The sequence below is a fragment of the Rhineura floridana genome, chromosome 7 (genome assembly GCF_030035675.1).
Source record: "Rhineura floridana isolate rRhiFlo1 chromosome 7, rRhiFlo1.hap2, whole genome shotgun sequence".
Lineage (NCBI taxonomy): Eukaryota > Metazoa > Chordata > Lepidosauria > Squamata > Rhineuridae > Rhineura > Rhineura floridana.
In genome coordinates, this window is record NC_084486.1 from 72,292,121 (window position 1) to 72,311,744 (window position 19,624).

The window sequence follows — 19,624 nt, forward strand, 5'->3', positions numbered from 1 at the left end:
GGTATTTAGTTTAAATAAATGGTGTCCCAAAAGAAAACTAACTATAAAAAACCAGTAGCAGAAAATCAAATTGCTAGCCTGTATCTTTTAATTCACCCAAATTATTTGTAGTAGGGTTTTTTCATATGGAACCTGACATTTTTTAGTTCTTGATTTGAAATTTCAACTTCATTGATTATAATCAATTTCTGCTAATGCATATTAGCAACTTTCATTTATTTTCTAAAATATCCACAAAACAGTCCAAGCTTAACAAGCAATTTAAGTATAGTAAGACTGCCACCTAGTGCTTGATAACCCTTTCTGTCACTCTATTGAATAATAATTAAAGCTAGTTCCAAAAGTAAATACTTTTCTACATTCATAAATGTGGTATTAAAATTGCATAATACTTACTTAGACATGTGTATGCATACAGATTTGAAATGAGCAGAATGCTGTCACTTAAATATAAAAAGTATTCTTGTATAATTAGGTTCAGTAATTATAAAATCTCTTACCTCTGAGTGAATATAGTTACTATATAGTAAGTACAGATTATCTAGTAGCATAATTAGGAGTGTCTGGAAGTCCCCATGTATATTTCAACACTTGAAGCAAAATTCTCATTTGTTCACCCCAGCCACCCTCTTTGAGCGCCCCATCAGCTACGCAGCTCTTTGTATAGGTGGCAGTAGCCACTGTCACTATCTGCTTCCTTGTTGTTCATTCAGTGGCTTGGAATGAGCTCCAAGACAAAATCAGCTTTCTAAAGCCACCAGATTTCTAGTGTGGAGGCATATCATTCAATATGGTATCATCTGCAAAAAAAAAAAAAAAAAATCCAGTACAGTAACTGGACATGTTTAGCCTTGAGAAGAGAAGATTGAGGGGAGATATGATAGTGCTTTTCAAGTACTTGAAAGGTTGTCACACAGAGGAGGGCCTGGATCTCTTCTTGATCACTCCAGAGTACAGGACACAGAATCATGACTCAAGTTACAAGAAGCCAGATTTCAGCAGGCTGAAATCAAACTTCCTAACTGTTAGAACAGTACAACAATGCAAACCATTACCTAGGGAGGTGGTAGGCTCTCCAACACTGGAGTCATTCAAGAGGCAGCTGGACAGCCACCTGTTGGGTATGAGCTGTTACCTAATCCTCCCTCAATAAAGGAAAAACACTTGAAAATGTGGCAAAATAGAATAAAACAATTTCTCCATGGACGGGAATGATCAATGGACTATTTTTAAGGGTATAAAACACCAGTCGCTTTCTCAAAAGTAGTAAAACAAATGAGTGAAAGAGAATCAAAAGCATTTATGAGGCCACGGATAACAAAATTCATATCATTCAAGGTCCTCTTCCCATAAGGATGAGTTATACACAAACATACAATATCAGAAGTAGAGTATCATCATTCACTTTAAGAATAGGGTCACCAGATATCCAACCTGAACCAATTTGGAATCACTTTCATGGTTTCAAACAGTGACTAGGGATGAGGGTGACATTTTATTCAATTTGCATTTAAAGCTGAATTTATCACATTTGCAATATCCAAAACACAGCTATAGTTCAAAATCCATTTACCCAAATGTTGTGATGCAGTTCTCCAACCAACCAATGTTTACAAAAATGCATATATAAGGGGAAAATGTGTATCAAAACAAATACAGGCATACCCCGCTTTAACGTTCACAATGAGACCGGAGAGTATACTTTAAGTGAAAATCTATTTTAAGTGAAGCAATTGTCTTCACTTGTACTGCACGCAGTCACCACTAGATGGCAGTGGCGTCATGCCAATAAAATCTATGTTATTGCGAAGCACGCGAACGTTAAGTGGGGTATGGGGACCTATGGAGCATATACGTTATAGCGAGGCAACGTTAAGTGAAGCAACATTAAGCGGGGTATGCCTGTACCTTACTGAAAATAACATATAAAAATGTATTACAGTATGAGAAATTGGTTGCAAAAATGTATACATTTGTCTAAACTGCATACAAAAATGTGTTTTGTAGGAGAAATCGGCACTAAAATGCTGAGGAATTTTCATGAGGATTTCTTTTAAAAAAAATCACAAATTGCTGCAGAACTGAATTTAAGATTGGAAAAATGAGAAACAGAAAGAAACAAAATTTGACAGATCTTTCCATCCCTAGCAGTGACCAAGACACAGATTTAGAAAGGGAGAAGTGCCAAAACTCTGACATTTGGTGGCATTAGATTCTGACACCACAACAAGATCTAGCCATCCAGAACCCCTGAATGGAGCCTGCCCTCCAACCCAGTGCAGTCTGGCTGGCACCCCTTAGACCAAAAATCTCCTGAAAAGCCTACATCTGCAAGGGTTTCCAGATCTTTACCTACCACCTGGCACAGACAAAAATCCCAGCTAGTCATAGATAAGCAGTGATTGAGTGCAAGAGTCCAGGCATGAGGAGTTATCCTTCATAAAACATCTTTACTTATCCCAGATGGGTAGAACCTGGAACAGACAGCTGAGCTACAGATTTTGTTGGAACAAGTTGTCACCTCAGAGCTGCCCAAGGTCCTGCTGCTGTAGTCTGACATGCCAATGATCGGATAGCCAACTCTTTGTCCTTGTGGGCTCTCACTCACACAGATAGTAAAGACCATTATAAGTGAAACCAACATGCTGCATAATAACAGCTACTCTAGAGAAATATTAAAATTTGTCCAGGGTCAATTAAAAAATGAAAGAATAGGAGAGGAATGGTATATAAAGAGGACACAATCTGAATTTAATAAAAGTCACAATTTCAGCTAGGACTATATCTACAAATTTAAAATGGCACAGTACGTGTGATAAGGAGCTATTTTTGTAGTTCAGCAGCTCTAACCATTCGGGAAAGTCAAGAAATATATCTGAAGAGAATATAATTGACACTGCTTTGAAATTGCAATCTGTTCATTTGGTTATATGTTCCAGCATGAAAGGGTAGTGTGTAAGTCACTGAGAAGAGTCTTCTAACATGCTTTCTTGTCCTTTCCTGCTGATTGGAGCCCAACAGAGTGAAAGGAGGTGAGTCAGCTACTGAGAAGACTGTTTTCAATAGCTAACACTCCCCCTTTTCATGCTGACTGGCTCCTAGAGACATATGTTGATGTGGGAGAATGCAATAACAAAGATCTCAATCTGAACCCAGCAGCAAAAGAGGTTGTGTGTTGCTGTGACTATCATAAAGGGACCCTACACTTCTAAATTTGCCACTACACTACTGGACATCACTCAGCACAAAATTCTATAATGCTATATACTAATTGTGAATTCAGTCTACAAGTGTCAGTTCTTACGTACCCCAAACAGCATCATCCACCTGCAAGAGGAAGGGATTAGTAGGCCTGGAGGAATCCCAAGGTTTGCAGAAGCAAGAAAAAAAACCTTTTGAAAAAACTCTACATGGGAGGACCCAAAAACAGCCTCATGAGGAATGATCATGCTCAGTAGTCACAGAATCCTAATCATCGCAGGAGGATACCCTAGAAAACTGGGGTAATGGAATGAAGTATTCTGGCTGATTGTCTGGAACTCTGAACAGAAGCACTCAACACTGCAACATTTTGTTGCAGGTCTGACTTCTTCTGATATAATATATTAGTGATGATGACATCTTATCAATGACTTCTTAGTTATACAAGTCAGTTTTATTGAACATCTCTATATCAATGTTATGGTTTTGGTCAAAGTCATTCAATGATGTGATATACATGCTTTAATGAGGCTTTGCTCCAAAAATTGCTCCTGGAAGGAATTTGGCTTAGCAAAGCAGATTTTCAGAATTAAATAATAGTTCTAAAGTAACATGGTACTAATGATTTCTATATGATTTATAAAAATGCTAGTCAAGTTATCTCCTTGAAATACATAATACATTCAAAAACTATTTCAATTCTAGATTTAGAAGCAAAGACATATATGTGAAATACATTTTCATTTCATATATGTATTTTGTACTGCAATATCAATATTTTACTTGGGGGTGCGTTGAGAATAAGCAATCCTAAAATATGACAGACAGCACCTCTGCCACAGACAGCACCTCTGCCACAGACAGCACCTCTGCCACAGACAGCACCTCTGCCACAGACCAAGAAATCTCCAAACCATCTCACTGAACTCGCTAAGAAAGTTTCCATTACTTAGCTTGAAACATACATTAATCACATTACTTACAGGTGTTTTTTTTTTGCAGTGTTGAATAATTCACCCCTTCTAATGGCTGCAGTATCTTATGTTTTCACATAATAATTACTTATCCATCTACCCTGTTTATACTTTCTTGGGTCTAGATTACTCTCTCCTTTCATTTGTGATTAGGAGCAATGCAGTCTCTTCATTGACAAGGAAAAGCACTCAGGATCTTGTGGGATCAGCACCTACATATATAAAACTGCTCCAGAGTTTTATAGCTCTGCTATGGTAGAATTATTTACTAAATCCAAACAAAAATATACATATTCCACAAAGCATAGGTACTGTATTGTGTGAAGTCGTTAGAACAATTGAGAATCAACACTTAATAAATGCACTCTTATCCCTTCTTTAATCTCATATTAGCACCCCCATTGCATCCATTTCCACATGGATCTGTATCTTGAATAATGTAAGACCTGTGCAAAACATCACAAAAACAAAAACCTGCTTTTTTCTTTTGTTGATCTGCTGTATTTCTTTTATATAAAATTTATCCCCCATATTCTGAGGAACTTTCCCCACAAAGCAGCTTACATGCAGCTTCTGCAGCTTCACACTTATGGAAGATCATGAAACTGTCCTGAAACTACAAGGGTATTTGACAAACATTAAGCAAAATGGCTACTTCTGCAGTATGTCACAGATCTATTGCTTTCTCAAAAATATTTTTGGATGAAAGTAGGATGTACCTAAATTTTCACGTAGGTTTACAGCACCCAGAAACCTGACTGATACTTGTAAATTAATGTAGAAAATTCTTTGAGAGAAGACATTTTTAAAAATCAAATTATTAATCAGTAACTCCATTAGGGCAGAATCATAGCATGGAACTTTTTGTAATATGGCAAAATATAATTTAAAGGAAAACTTGAGTGACTTTTTTGTGAGAGGATTGTTTCAATGTCTGGACAACAAGCCAGTTGAATGTAAAAGATTTAGAGGGACACAGAGCAATGTCATTATTGCTTTGCACTGTTACACATTTTCTCAAATATCTGGATCTTGTCATGTGTTGTTGGCAAGGATGGATTACTGGTTTGACGTTGTGATGTCTTTTCCAGAAAATACAGAATGTTTGGCTGCACACAGAAGCAATTCATGTGTACATGAATAGGCAGAGACTATCCAATGAAAATGCAATTTACTTCCATGAAATTCAGCGTAATTCTGGCAATTTATATAGCAAGACACAGAACATCCAGAAGTGTAAAGCCCTCTCTTACTACCTTGATAAATTCCAGGTCCGCAACAGTCTCATTGACAGCTGTGAGCCAGCTATTATTTCCCATTCTTATTCCCTTTACATTGAGAATCATACTGATTTCTCTCACAGGGAAATTGCATTAACAAAAAAGCTTCTATTTTTCACGAGTGTCTTTCAGTCTTCCCAAGAAGCTCACTACAGTGTATTGGTTTGTCCCATTTTATCCTCACAATAATCCTGTTATTTGGTTAGGCTAACACGGAATAACTTGTCCAATGCTCAGTCATATCCAAAACCCAGGCATACCCAGTTTCCAGATCCAGTACTCCACAGTACCATTGACTATTAGATGGCATATACCAGCAATTCAGCATCAGTCAGGAGTTAACATGCAAATTATTGAATGGGAAACATCAGAGGGCAATGAAATAAACAAATACTTACAGTAACATGTTCCCCTGAGTGGATTACCAAGGTACCTGTTTTCAGAGTCACAACTGCAGAAGAGAAAAAAAACCAAAAGAAATCATCTGACAATTCTCTCTCTATATAAAAGCTAACTTAAAATTTTAAGTATGAATGCATTTATTTATTTTTGGCAATGAAACCTGTCTCAGAATATTTGCAGCATATCATAAAATGTGTTTTTATTGATTATTTTTATTAATTCCATTTATACCCTCCCCTTTCCTCCAGAGAGTGAAGCTCAATATGACATCCATGGTTTTCATCCCCATTTTATCCTTACAGCAGTCCTTTAAGGTAGATTAAGGGCACAATTCAACTTGTATTTGCACCAGACTGGGGGAGTTGGATGTGGCGGGTTCCCGGCTGAACAGCAGGCTCCTGGCACCACTGTGCCCTGCCAGGCTCTGCCTGCAGAAGCCCCTTGTCCTAGCTGAGCTGCACCACCACCAGGACCCTACCAACTTAGCTGGGAGGCCGCCAGGGACGGCAAGACCGGCGGACAGAGAGCTGGCAGAGGGCCTGAAAATGGGACTTTCCAGGGGTGTGGCAGAGGAGGGGCCGAAGGGGGCACTTAAATGCCATCCTGTTCATATTCAGGGTGCTCCTGCGGGACCAAATCCATGCAAAAGTTTCACCAGCAAAAAGGTTGGCATGGGAAAATAATTACAATGGCACTCAATGGGGAGAGCTTACTCATTGGTAGGGGTATTCATAGAATCATAGAATCATAGAATAGTAGAGTTGGAAGGGGCCTACAAGGCCATCGAGTCCAACCCCCTGTTCAATGCAGGAATCCAAATCAAAGCATTCCCGACAGATGGCTGTCCAGCTGCCTCTTGAATGCCTCCAGTATCGGAGAGCCCACTACCTCTCTAGGTAATTGGTTCCATTGTCGTATGGCTCTAACAGTTAGGAAAATTTTCCTGATGTCCAGTCGAAATCTGGCTTCCTGCAACTTGAGCCCATTCTTCCATGTCCTGCACTCTGGGACAATCGAGAAGAGATCCCGGACCTCCTCTATGTGACAACCTTTCATGTACTTGAAGAGTGCTATCATATCTCTCCTCAGTCTTCTCTTCTCCAGGCTACACATGCCCAGTTCTATCAGTCTCTACTCATAGGGCTTGGTTTCCAGTCCCCTGATCATCTTTGTTGCCCTCCTCTGAACCCGTTCCAGTTTGTCTGCATCCTTCTTGAAGGGCGGAGACCAGAACTGGACACAGTATTCAAGATGAGGCCTAACCAGTGCTGAATAGAGGGGAACTAGTACTTCACACGATTTGGAAACTATACTTCTGTTAATGCAGCCTAATATAGCATTTGCCTTTTTTGCAGCCACATCACACTGTTGGCTCATATTCAGCTTGTGATCAACAACAATTCCAAGATCCTTCTTGCATGTTGTGCTGCTGAGCCAAGTATCCCCCATCTTATAACTGTGCATTTGGTTTCTTTTTCCTAAGTGTAGAACTTTGCATTTATCCCTGTTGAATGTCATTCTGTTGTTTTCAGCCCAATGCTCCAGCCTATCAAGGTCCCTTTGAATTTTGTTTCTGTCTTCCACGGTATTAGCTATGCCCCCCAATTTTGTATCATCTGCAAATCTGATAAGCATGCTTTGTACCTCCTCATCCAAGTCGTTAATAAAAATGTTGAAGAGCACTGGGCCCAGGACCAAGCCCTGCTTCCACCCAGTTTGAGAAGGAATCATTGATAAGCACTCTTTGAGTACGATTCTGGAGCCAACTGTGACTCCATCTAATAGTTGTTCCCTCTAGCCCACATTTAGCTAACTTGCTAATCAGAATATCATGGGGCACTTTGTCAAAAGCTTTACTGAAATTGAGATGCATTATGTCCACAACATTCCCACAGTCTACAAGGGAGGTTACCCGATCAAAAAATGAGATGAGATTAGTTTGGCAGGATTTGTTCTTCATAAATCCATGTTGACTCCTAGTAATCACTGCATTGCTTTCAAGGTGCTTACAGATTGACTGCTTTATAATCTGCTCCAGAATTTTTCCAGGGATTGATGTTAGGCTGACTGGTCTGTAGTTCCCTGGTTCCTCATTCTTGCCCTTTTTGAAGATAGGGACAACATTAGCTCTCCTCCAGTCATCTGGCACTCCACTGGTCCTCCATGATTTCACAAAGATAATAAAGGGCGGTTCTGAGAGTTCTTCAGCCAGTTCCTTCAATACTCTAGGATGCAGTTTATTGGGCCCTGCCAATTTGAACTCATTCAAAGTGATTAGGTATTCCTTGACCATTTGTCTCTCAATCTCAAGCTCCAATCCTGACTCTTCTACTTCATGTTGTTGCAGATGGGTGAGCTCTGAAGGTTTTCACAAAGAATAGAAAGTACAGAGCTGTTCAAGGGCACAAGGCAGCTGGCCCTGAACAGAAAGTGTTTAAAAGCAGTGAGCAAAAGAACAGAAGTGTGGGGGATGAGCTGTATGGGAGAAAGAGACTTGTATCATATTGAGCTAAGTAAAAGCTTCTATTTGCAAGAGCCTGGTGTGCGCGTTGTTACTCTGGCAAACTGGTTTATTGCCTGGCATCGGATCTGTTTGGTCTATCGCTTCTACATCTATCACAAATTCACCACACATGTTTCCTGGGAGGGTCATAGGCCCTTTTCTGGGAGAAGACTGAGCCAAAGTAGGAATTGAGCACTTCTGCCTTTTCTTTGTCATCTGTTATCATTTTGCCATCCTCATTGAGTAGCTGTGCCACCATTTCTTTTCTCTGTCTTTTACTATGGACGTACCTGAAGAAAGCTTTTTTGTTGCTTTTAGCATCCCTCGCTAACCTCAGCTCATTCTCAGCTTTAGCCTTCCTGACACCATCCCTGCAATTCCGTGATACCTGCCTGTACTCTTCCTTTGTGGCCTGGCCTTCTTTCCACTTCCTGTATGTGTCCTTTTTTGTTTTCAGGTCATCTCTAAGCTTTTTGTGAAGCCACATTGGCTTCTTCTGCTGTTTCCCCCCTTTTTTCCTTGCTGGAATTGTTTGCCATTGCGCTTTTAGAATTTCCTTTTTTAGAAACTCCCATTCATCAGAGCTGGCTTTTGCTTTTCCATTTGTGCACACAGCTCCTGACTGAGTCAACGTTCAGCCAGCTCAGTGGCTCCCAAATGGCTAGTAGATGCCATGGAGGTTCCTGCTGACTCCTCCACCACCACCACCACCCCGCCGGCTTTGCATGATTTGGATTGTTCTGTAAGACTGAGAGATAGTGATTGGCCTAGGTGAGTTTCATGGTTGTGTGGGAACTTGAACCTGGAGACTCCCTAGTCCTAATCTGACAGTAATCACTTCACCACATTGGTTTTCTCTATATTTATGTAGTAATGAAGATTTGAAAATAAAGTTTTCAAATAAACAACTAAAGTGAATAGCTACAATAGCCATTAGGGCAGTGTAAAACACACCTACAGGCTAAAAGATACCTACCATGTAATAAAGAAACTTGCATTTCCTAGTAAAAAGATGGCATGTCAATTTAATTCATCTTCAATACATAAATACTGTATTTTACTAGAGGAGGAAAAATAATTTAGTACGTGCCTAGTTCTAGAATTTTCCAGTTTTAATAAAGGTTTTTAGATGTCACCCTATCAAAGTCCCCCATGTGATCATGTATATAGGTACACAACTGCATGGAGAAAGAATACGAAATTGTATACACAAGGAACCAGCACACATCTGCATAATTACAGTTGCTGGGGTAAATGTAGCAGCGATAACTGAAATGGTTATATTCTCACATACCCAGCTCTGTTCACATTAGCATCTCTTAAAGCAGTTATGAACAAAATTGTGTGGAATGGCTTAAGCATGAACCACCTCTGCAAGGCTAATCTTATTTATGTTGTCTCAAAAGCAAGTTTTACTCAGTTCCATGGGACTTAATCCCAAACTAATGCCCACAGGACTGCAATGCAAACTGCACTGCCTATATACGTTGCCTCGTTTTTGAGCTAACAAGGTTAGCAATAATCTTACCCAGGAAGTTACTTATTAATGAAGTTAGCAGTTTGCAACTCTATTTATGAAGGGTGCCATTTTGACTACTTTTCAGCCTTCCATATCCAATTGATAGCTCTGATTGGATGCGGTCCCATTGTAAGGAAACGGCAGCTCTGGTGCAAGAGGGAAATGGTGCCAAAGCAGCTGCCCAAAGGGCAAACTCAAGTTGTTTTTTTAAAGAAGACCATTTGAAATTTTAAAAAGGAAGCATATGGAGGTTTTTTGGTGGACATTTCAAAGGCCTGGGGAAAAAAACTTTTCATGCTGAAAACACATGAGCTTCCAGTGCAGTTCTAGTTACTTGTTTCTCTATAACTCTGCTTCAGATGTTCAAAGAACATGTAAAGGCATGAAATGTGTAGGTGATGTGGGGATGATCCTTCAGTGTCCCATCCCGGGCTGTTCTATCCCTGACCTTCCTGCACTGAATGGGAAGCATGTTCAGCTAAATCCACTTAGAAGCCTCCCCATGGTTGGGAACCCTGTGTTATCAGTTTTCCTGTTCTCAGGGAGGCTCCTAAACAAGTTCAGCTGAGGGCATTTACAAGCCCCCTTCAGGTCCTGCCTACTCAACAAAGGAAGGAGACCAGATGAGGATGGGAACATTGGAAGCAAGAGTAGCCCATGCCCCCTGTGCCCTCACACATTCTTTGAATATCTGAATAGGGTTCAAGTTAGCCACAGAACATATCACAGGAACTGACTCTGAATCATCCCTGTCGTTTGATACCACCTGCTCCATCATCAAGCCAACTGTTCTTATATGAGTTTAGCTTTCTATGCTAAGTGCTATGCAGGAGACAAAGTAATCACCAATCAGGAGTAGAATGAGTGTTGCCATCCTTTTGGTCAGAGTCCAGTGATTTGTCAGCTGTGTTTGTTTTGCTTCCATGCTCGCAAACCATGTTGCTATCAATGACTGAACATTCTGCAGACAAGACATCCCACAGAAGCAAGCACAGAAAAGTAGCTCTGTCACAGCAACTCACTTTTCTGGATGAACACATATTTCCCACCAAAATAGAAAAGCCGTAGCAGGGGACTATCTGAAGCAGGGGCTTGCAAATATAACTCTGAAACCTCAATGTTAAATAAAATCCTCATCCCCACCACCACCTCCCTGTTCCAGAAGGGATGTAGTCTCCTTTAGACGTGAAGTAGATCTAGGCGAGAAGAGGGAGCTATTTGAAGATTAACAAAATGTTTTTGCTGATTTACTTCCCTGGTTAAAAACTGATTTACTGAGGAATGTTAACTAACTGGAAAGTGACAGGAAAGAACTAGGTATTAGTTACCACTAAAGCTGAATCCCATAAAAACAAAAGTATCTATTTCTGTCTTTGTACAGGAAAGTACTAACAAAAACATGCTTGGCTTGTTCTCTGTGATATGACAGCCCCATGAGGGACAAAAGTGTGGGTGTCTTAGCTCCTCTCAAAGCTTTAGAAACATACCACACTTAAGTCTTCAAGAGTATGTGAACGCATAGAGATGGGAAGGTAAGTTTATTTTCATTGTGCCTCTGTACTATTGAACTTAATACATCCCAATCAAATACACAGGAATTACTTCACTCATTTTATTCTAAAATGATGTGAAAGACTGGTAGAGAATGTTTTTATGTTATAGAACAAAAGTAGTAATCAGTCACATTTTTAATGCAATGTTTCTTTACTTGGGTTTTTTGTTAAGTGTATATCAGGGTTTGTCTACTATATGTTTCACATAGCTTCTTTGTTTACCTTGTTGACAGATTGCAAAAGGCAGCAAAATAGTACGTGCAGACTTCTGCAGAAGCAAGAAACCCCTAAATAAGCCCATTAGTACAGTTACACTAGACAAAGAACTTTAAAGCCATTATACATGCTCCTTTTTGTTCCTTTACTCAGTAATCCCATCACTTATGATTAAAGTATACATATTTTATATGCAAAAATCAATTTGCTGGTAATAGCTCAGTTTTCACTGCAAGAATGAATCTCAGTTATACCAATTTGTTATTTTGCTATCTTCAGCTACAATACTTTAGCAACTGCAAATAATACATTATGTATTCCTTACATTTTGTTTGCAAAATGAATGACATACTGTTTTCATAGATGTTTTGACAGTGTAGTCCACCACCACCTCTCACACCAGGTTTTTGGCACAAATAACCCTCGCTCACCTCCGTTAAAAGGTGAATACATGCGCATCCAAACTGTTTCTCTACTGCTGCTTGCTTGCTCAATACTGTGAAATTTCTATGATAGACAATAACTGGTTTTGAACATCTATAGCTATCACGGCTCACAGAATGTATCCTCAAGACCACATTAGTTCATTCTTAAGTCATCAGGAACACAACCTTTCACTGTTTATATATTAGACAAAGTCACTTGATACCATCATTATAACATCAAGTTGGTTCTATTTGTCTAAGCTTTCAATTGCAATTAATTGATCTTTTTGTTCATTTCTGCACTTTTACATATTGTCTTATTTATTTAGGGAATTTATAAAACCCTTCAAAGTGGCTTACAACATGCATATAAAATGCAATAAAACATTATATCAAAATAACACCAATAAAAAGCAGTAACAATAAAAACAAAGCCTTGGATCTAAAGACATGGTTGCATGAACAGAATACACTTCTATTTGTTCAGTCTTCCCAATTTTCATAAATTCCCCCAGCTACAAAGTTCTTGGTACATGCCATATTGTTCCGGAGGATCCACCCAGCTCCATGAGCAAATTTTCAGGGTGTGCAGGGGGCTGCAGAGGACAGGGCTTAAAAAAAAAAAAAACTCTGCTCCATTTACAGAATGGAAGTTGGGATCCAAGCCAAAGATAATAGGTGAATATCACGTTAAAAACTGCAGTTAAAAGTCAAATAAATACCACTACAAACCACAGAACAAGACAGACTTTTCTCATCTAAAAGATTGTGGTGGCCACTGAACAGGTCTGATAAAAGAGTACCATAGTCTGGGAGCTATCACAGAAAAGGCTTTCTTTCTGGTGGATCATCTTCACTTACCTTCTGAATGATCTGAACTGCTAGGCAGGTGAGTGTACAAGTCCCAGACTGTTTAAGACTTTAAAGATCAAATCAGTAAAAAATAATAAAAATACCTAAATCTAAATTTATACACTGTGTATAATCCACAGGTGGCCTTCCATGGCAGAAAGCTCTCTTTTGAATGCAGAAGGGTGTGTGTGTGTGTGTGTGTTTTGCTGGGTGCAAGCCTTTGCAAAGAATTTGTACAAAAGACTGTACAACATCTTGTGCAAACTAAAGCACACCTCTCAATTTCTTTTCTAGTGCAATTATCTTGGACATGGTCTCAAGAGGCATGCTAGCACAAGGCATTGCACAATCTCTGCGACAAAGTGTTTCAGTAGCTCTTGCGCAACATTTCACAGAACTGTACCACCGCCATAATTTCCAAGTTTGTGTCTGTGTTGGAATTGTTTTTTAAGATGTTTTTAAAGTTTTTTTAAAAAGATGTTTTTAATACGTTTTTAAAGATGGTTTGTTTTAATATACCTTAAAGTCTTTTTTAAAGATTTTTAAAGTGTTTTTAGTGTTTTTGTTTGCTGTCCTGGGCTCCTACTGGGAGGAAGGGCGGGATATAAATTTAATAAATAAATTCTTCCACAAGCACATTTCCGGTTCCACAATACAAACTTGTAGGGGAGGAAGAATAAAAATTAATTAAATACTTAAAAAGACAGTAAGTCACTTAAAAATTAAAAACCTGCTTCAATAAACAAGTTTTAAATTTGTTGTTGTTGTTAAAATTTATATCCCACCCTTCCTCCCAGAAGGAGCCCTAGGCAGCAAACAAAGTGCCCATTAAAAACAGAAAGGGAGCCTAAAGGCTCTCAACAGAGAGGACATCTCACAGTTCTAGAAACACTGCAGTAGGGCCCCACTCATATGGCAGGTTAGGTTCCAGACCCCTGCCAGAAAGCGAAAACCGCCGAAAAGTGGATCAGCTATAGTGCGGGGGTCTGGAACCTAACCTGCTGATCGCACCAGAGGAGAAGGAGTTCAGATCTTCCCCTCCTCGGGCATGATCAGCTCGAGCGGGAGTCTGATCGCGCCAGAAGAGGAGAAGTTCGGCTGTAGCAAGCTACAGCTGATCTTTCCCTCCTCAGGATTGATCAGCTAGAGTGCGCAAGTCTGACCACCCCTGAGGAGGATAAGATCAGCTGTAGCATGCTACAGCTAATGTTTCCCTCCTTGGCTTCAGCTGATCGCACCAGAAGAGGAGAAGATCGGCTGTAGCGAGCTGCAGCTGATCTTCCCTTCCTCGGGTGCGATCAGCTGGAGTGTGCGAGTCTGACTGCCCCCAAGGAGGATAAGATCAGCTGCAGCATGCTACAGCTGATCTTTCCCTCCTCGGCCCGATCAGCTCAAGCGGGAGTCTGATCGCGCCAGAAGAGGAGAAGATTGGCTGCAGCTGATCTTTCCCTCCTCGGGCGTGATCAGCTGGAGTGCGCGAGGCTGAACGCCCCAATAAGCAGGAGTCTGATCACGCCAGAAGAGGAGAAGATTGGCTGTAGCAAGCTGCAGCTGATCTTTTCCCCCTCTGGCGCAATCAGCTGGAGTGCGGGGAGCTCCAGCCCCCCCTCCAGCTGATCACCCCACTGGCACCGTATTAATGGAATGCTGAAAAGCGGGGCCCTACTGTACTGAAAAGGCCATTGAAACATAGGAAGCTGCCTTATACTGAGTCACACTACATATAGTATTGACTAGTGGCTCTTCAAGATCTCAGACAACAAACATTCTCTGCTCTATCTGCAGATGTTGGAGATTGAACCTGGGACCTCCTGCATGAAAAGCGCCTGCTCTACTACTGAGCTACAGCTCCTCCCCTTGTCTATTTTGCCTATTCTTCATTACCTGTATAATACTAGATGCAGAACAGGACCTCTAATCTCAGGCCATGGATTTAAGGAAGGGGATATGTTCAAGGTGGTCAATACCAGTTAACAATGTGGCTACTATATTCTTCACCAGTTTTCTGAACATTGTTAAAGACAATCCCACGTACAGTGCATTATAGTAAGCTAGTCTGAGAGCCAGTGTGGTGGTTAGAGTGTTGGACTATGACCTGGGAGACCAGGGCTCAAATCCCCACACAGCCATGAAGCTCACTGGGTGACCTTGGGCCAGTCCCTGCCTCTCAGCCTCAAAGGAAGGCAATGGTAAAACCACCTCTGAATACCGCTTACCATGAAAACCCTATTCACAGGGTCGCCATAAGTTGGGATCGAGTTGAAGGCAGTCCATTTCTATTTCAAGCTAGTCTGGATGTTACTAGAGCATGGAGTTCCTGGAAGATATGGACTATTTCGATTCATTTCAATCTGGGTTCAGATGTGGTTTGGGGACTGAATCAGCCTTGGTCACCCACTGCATACTTGTGTCGAGAGTGGGACAGGTGGAATGCATCTCTGCTCCTGCTTCTTGATCTGTCTGTGGCTTTGGATACCACTGAGCACAGTATCCCTCTGAACTGGCTCTGTGGAGTTGGTACTGGTGGCACTGTTTTACAATGGTTCTGTTCCTATATGCAGGGTAGGAACAGGGTAGGAACCAGATGGACAGCCACCTGTCGGGTATGCTTTAAGTTGTATTCCTGCATTGAGCAGGGGGTGGGACGTGATGGCCTTATAGACCCCTTCCAACTGTACTATTCTGTGCTTCTATGATTTTAGAAACTAGCATTGGGAGACTGTGTGTCAGCCCCACAGTTCTTGTGTTATAGTGTGCCTCAAGGCATGATCTTGTGGCCAATGCTGTTTAACATCTATATGAAGCCACTGGGAGAGGTCTTTTTGAGTTTGGAGGCATCAGCATGTTGATGATACACATGTCTACTTTTTCACAACATTTAAATTAGGAGAGGTTGTGCATGGTCTGAAATGTTGTCTGGATGCAGTCGTGGAATCGATGAGGAACATTGAAGTACTGCAGGTGGATGGTTCCTGTGTCCAGGAGATTGGCCATTTGGCTGTTCTGGACAGACTTGCTCTCCCTATGAAAGAACAGATGTCATGGGCCCTTAGGAGAACCTTTGGCAAGATTGGGAGGATGGAGAGTGGTTTGCAGATGTTGAGGAAGGCCCCAGGGAAGTCCTGGGTGAGACACTTCCAGAACCCTCTGGCAGCTCCTTATCTAGTGAGGTTAATGTTGCTGGTCACACACCCCCACTCCCTGATGACTGAGGAGGAATCCTCCCTGGCACGCAGCCCATATCTAGCAACTGAGCAAACAGAGGCAGGCCAGAGTGATAAAATGAGTTCAGAGGGAGAGCTTACAATCTCTTCAAGGTCATACCAGCTGAAAAAAAGATGTTTTGCAGTCAGATTTCTTTCTGCTCATAGAAGGAGCTCCCATCTTGCAGCACAAGCTAGAAAGTACCAGAGTAACTAGTGCAAGTAGAATGCCCACCTCTCTTATATTTAGAGTGCCTGGACATGGTAAGGTGGTTGCACCATCTGTGTTGCCTCCACATGCTTGTCTGTTCCTGTTCTGTGTCCTGAGATATGCCTAGTCTTTATCCTGAACCTTGGCTAGAGTGTGTGATGCTGTTTTCCTGTATTGACTTCTGGAATAAAGCTTCTTGCAAAACCCAGTCTTCAGGTCCTGAGTCTACTTCTCTGCCTGGGACCCAAGGCAACATGTTAGTAGTTTCGGGGTGCTCTTAGATCCATCTTTGTCATTTGAAGTTCAGGTAGCTTCAGTAGCTAGAAGTGCCTTTTACCAACTAGGCTGATGCACCAACTACAGCCATTCTTGGACAGGGACAGCACCGGTAACCTCAAGACTTGATTACTGTAACATAGTACATGGCAATAATCATGTGCAGCTACCCTTGAACCTGGCATAGAAGCTCCAGCTGGTGCAAAATTATGCAGCTAGACTGTAGATGGGGACAGACTACCACCAACACATAACACCAGTGCTTAAAAGCAACACTAGTGCCTGCCCAAATGTTAATGGACTGGGTTCAAGGTTCTTGTATTAATTTACAAGGCCTTTAACAACTTGAGCCCAGATTATCTTAAGGACAATCAGATCCCTTATATACCTCCCTGATCATTGGCATCTGCAGGGGAGTCTCTGTTAGTGGTCCCCCATGGGTCAGATATAGAGTCTATAACTACCAGAAGCCATGCACTCAGAACTGTGGGTCTAATCCTGTGGAATTGACTCTCGACTGAAACTAGACAACACCCTCCCAGCTAAACTTAAGATATTTGACAAAAACTTTTCTATTTCAGCAGAGAATTTAAAATAGCTTTCTGTTTCTACGATGAATGTTGCTGTATTTTTTTTTTTAAAAAAACCATTTCATGTGCACCACTTACAATAAATGGAAATTCTTACCATGAATTTCTCGTCCCAGGGGTTCCTGGAGGGCATTCAGATTCTTGGGATGGAGCCTCCCCCTGGCACTACAGGCAGAGTCCTAATTACCTCACCCAGGGGGAGGAGCCATCCCATCCTCCAGACCGACTGGAAGAGCAAGAACGGCCCCTCAACCCTCAATGGAAAAACTCTTGTGTGTCCAAACTCATTAAAAGAAAGAAAAAACTAGGAACTAGGCAGAGAAAAATGACAGAACGTTAGTAAAAAGATAGATTAGATAATGGCATGAAATCCCCAGGGAGGTCCTAACTATCTCCCCAACATGTGGGGCACTGGCACAAGCCACTATGAACTATCATGAGTAGACTAATGGCACTGGAATGAAGAGGTGAGGGAATGCCCTCCAGTAACCCCTGGGAAGAGAAATTCACAGTAAGAATTTCCATTTATTCCCCAGTGGTTCCTGGAGGGCATTCAGATTCTCAGGATGTACCAGAGCCCAGTGTCGTCCTGGGTGGGATCCTGAGTGCCAACAAGTCATGCCTGAACTACCCTTTGCAACACCCTCCTCCTGAACCTGCGCCCACCGAAGCCCAGCAATTGATTTTATCATGTTTGGAGAACGTATGCAGCGAGGTCCATGTGGCTGCTCTACTTATGTCCTCAATTGGAAAACTCCACTTAAAGGCAGCAGAAGTGGAAGCCCCGCTCAATGAATGGGCTGTGGTCCCCCCGGTGGCAATTTCCCCAGAGTCTGGTAGGCCTGAACAATTGCCTCCTTGAGCCACCTGGAGATGGAAGAAGATGAAACCTTCCTTCCCCTGGTAACCCCACCAAAGGAAATGAACAGAGCCTCTGTTTTCCTGAACCCAGAAGTCCTATCTAAGTAAAAATGGAAGGCTCTGCACACATCCAGAGAATGTCAGACCCTTTCCTTGGAAGAAGTGGCATTAGGACAAAATGATGGGAGAACCACCTCCTGTGCCCTATGAAAAGCGGAGTTGACCTTAGGAATAAAGGATGGATCTGGCCTCAGGACAACCAGCTCCCAGTTCTGAGACCCTGCACGCTGTTGTGATAGCCACTAGAAAAACTGTCTTGAGTGTCAGGAACTTCTCACATGTAGCCAGTGGCTCAAAAGGGTGCCCCATCAAGGCGGAGACTACCCAGTTCAGGTTCCATACAGGAAACCTATGAATCACTGGAGGATTCCTCTGCCCCACACCTCTGAGGAAAAGTCGACACAAGGGATGTGTGGATAAGGGAGGATCCCCCTTGCAACTCAAGATACTGATAATGGCAGCCACGTGCTGTTTCAAAGTATTGGAGCTGAGCCCTTTGTCCAACCCTGCCTGTAAGAAACCCAGTACGTCTACCACTTTCCTAGAGGCTGGGTCCCTCGCATTGGTTCTTTACCACTCCACAAACTTTTTCCATGTGGAGCCATAAGTTTTATATGTGGAAGCTTTCCTAGAGGCCAAAAGAGTATCTAGAACTGCTCCCGAAAACCCCAACTCCTCTAGCCAACTCTGCTCAGCCTCCACACACTCAAGCAAAAGCTCTGGTCGCGGATGAAGAACTGGCCCCTGACTCAGCAGGTCTGGTCTGATAGGAAGAAGCCATGGTTCCTGAACAGATAGGTGGAGAAGCTCCAGAAACCAGGGTCTCCTTGGCCAATACGGTGCTACTAAGATCACCTTGGTCTGCAACTGTCGGATGAGTCTTACCGTCTGTAACAGTAGAGGAAAGGGAGGAAAGGTGTAAAGTAACTCCCTCAGCCAAACTGTGGTCAGAGCATCTGATCCCTGTGCCTCCGGATGCTGAAAACAGGAGAAGAACTTTGCGAGTTGGGAGTTCTGGTATGTTGCAAAAAGATCCACTTGTGGAACCCCAAAACGTCTGATGATCTGGTGAAATACTTGGGGGTGAAGTTGCCACTCCACCCCCAGGAGCGACGCCCTGCTCAGCCAGTCTGCTGTCATGTTTTGTATTCCAGCTACATGTTCCGCCTTCAGTGATCCAAGGTGAGACTCTGCCCATTGGAACAGAAGGCGAACTTCGTTCGTCCGGGCCCTCAACTTCATTCCTCCTTGATGGTTGATGTATGCCTTCATTGCCACGTTGTCAGTCCGCACCAGGGCATGGACCCCTATGACGTGTGGAGCAAACTTCAGTAGCGCCAGTCTCACTACTCGGAGCTCCAGCCAGTTGATGTTCTGGTCCAGTTCCCTGGCCTTCCACACACCCTGTGCCATGTGTGACTCCACGTGTGCCCCCCAGCTGTAACAGCTGGCATCTGTCCAGCCTCACTCCCCTGAGTAGCCTCTGAGGAGACTGCCA

General features: G+C 42.2%; 1 protein-coding gene across 6 annotated transcripts in view; it reads right to left on the bottom strand.

Annotated features, from left to right (window-relative positions):
• Positions 1-19,624, bottom strand: part of ATRNL1 (attractin like 1) — a 1,089,767-nt gene that overhangs the window by 648,019 nt on the left and 422,124 nt on the right. For all 6 annotated transcript variants that reach the window (XM_061635905.1, XM_061635908.1, XM_061635909.1 and 3 more), the window contains exon 21: positions 5,854-5,906. In XM_061635905.1, the coding sequence (XP_061491889.1) occupies positions 5,854-5,906 (53 nt within the window). The remainder of the gene's footprint in view (positions 1-5,853; positions 5,907-19,624) is intronic.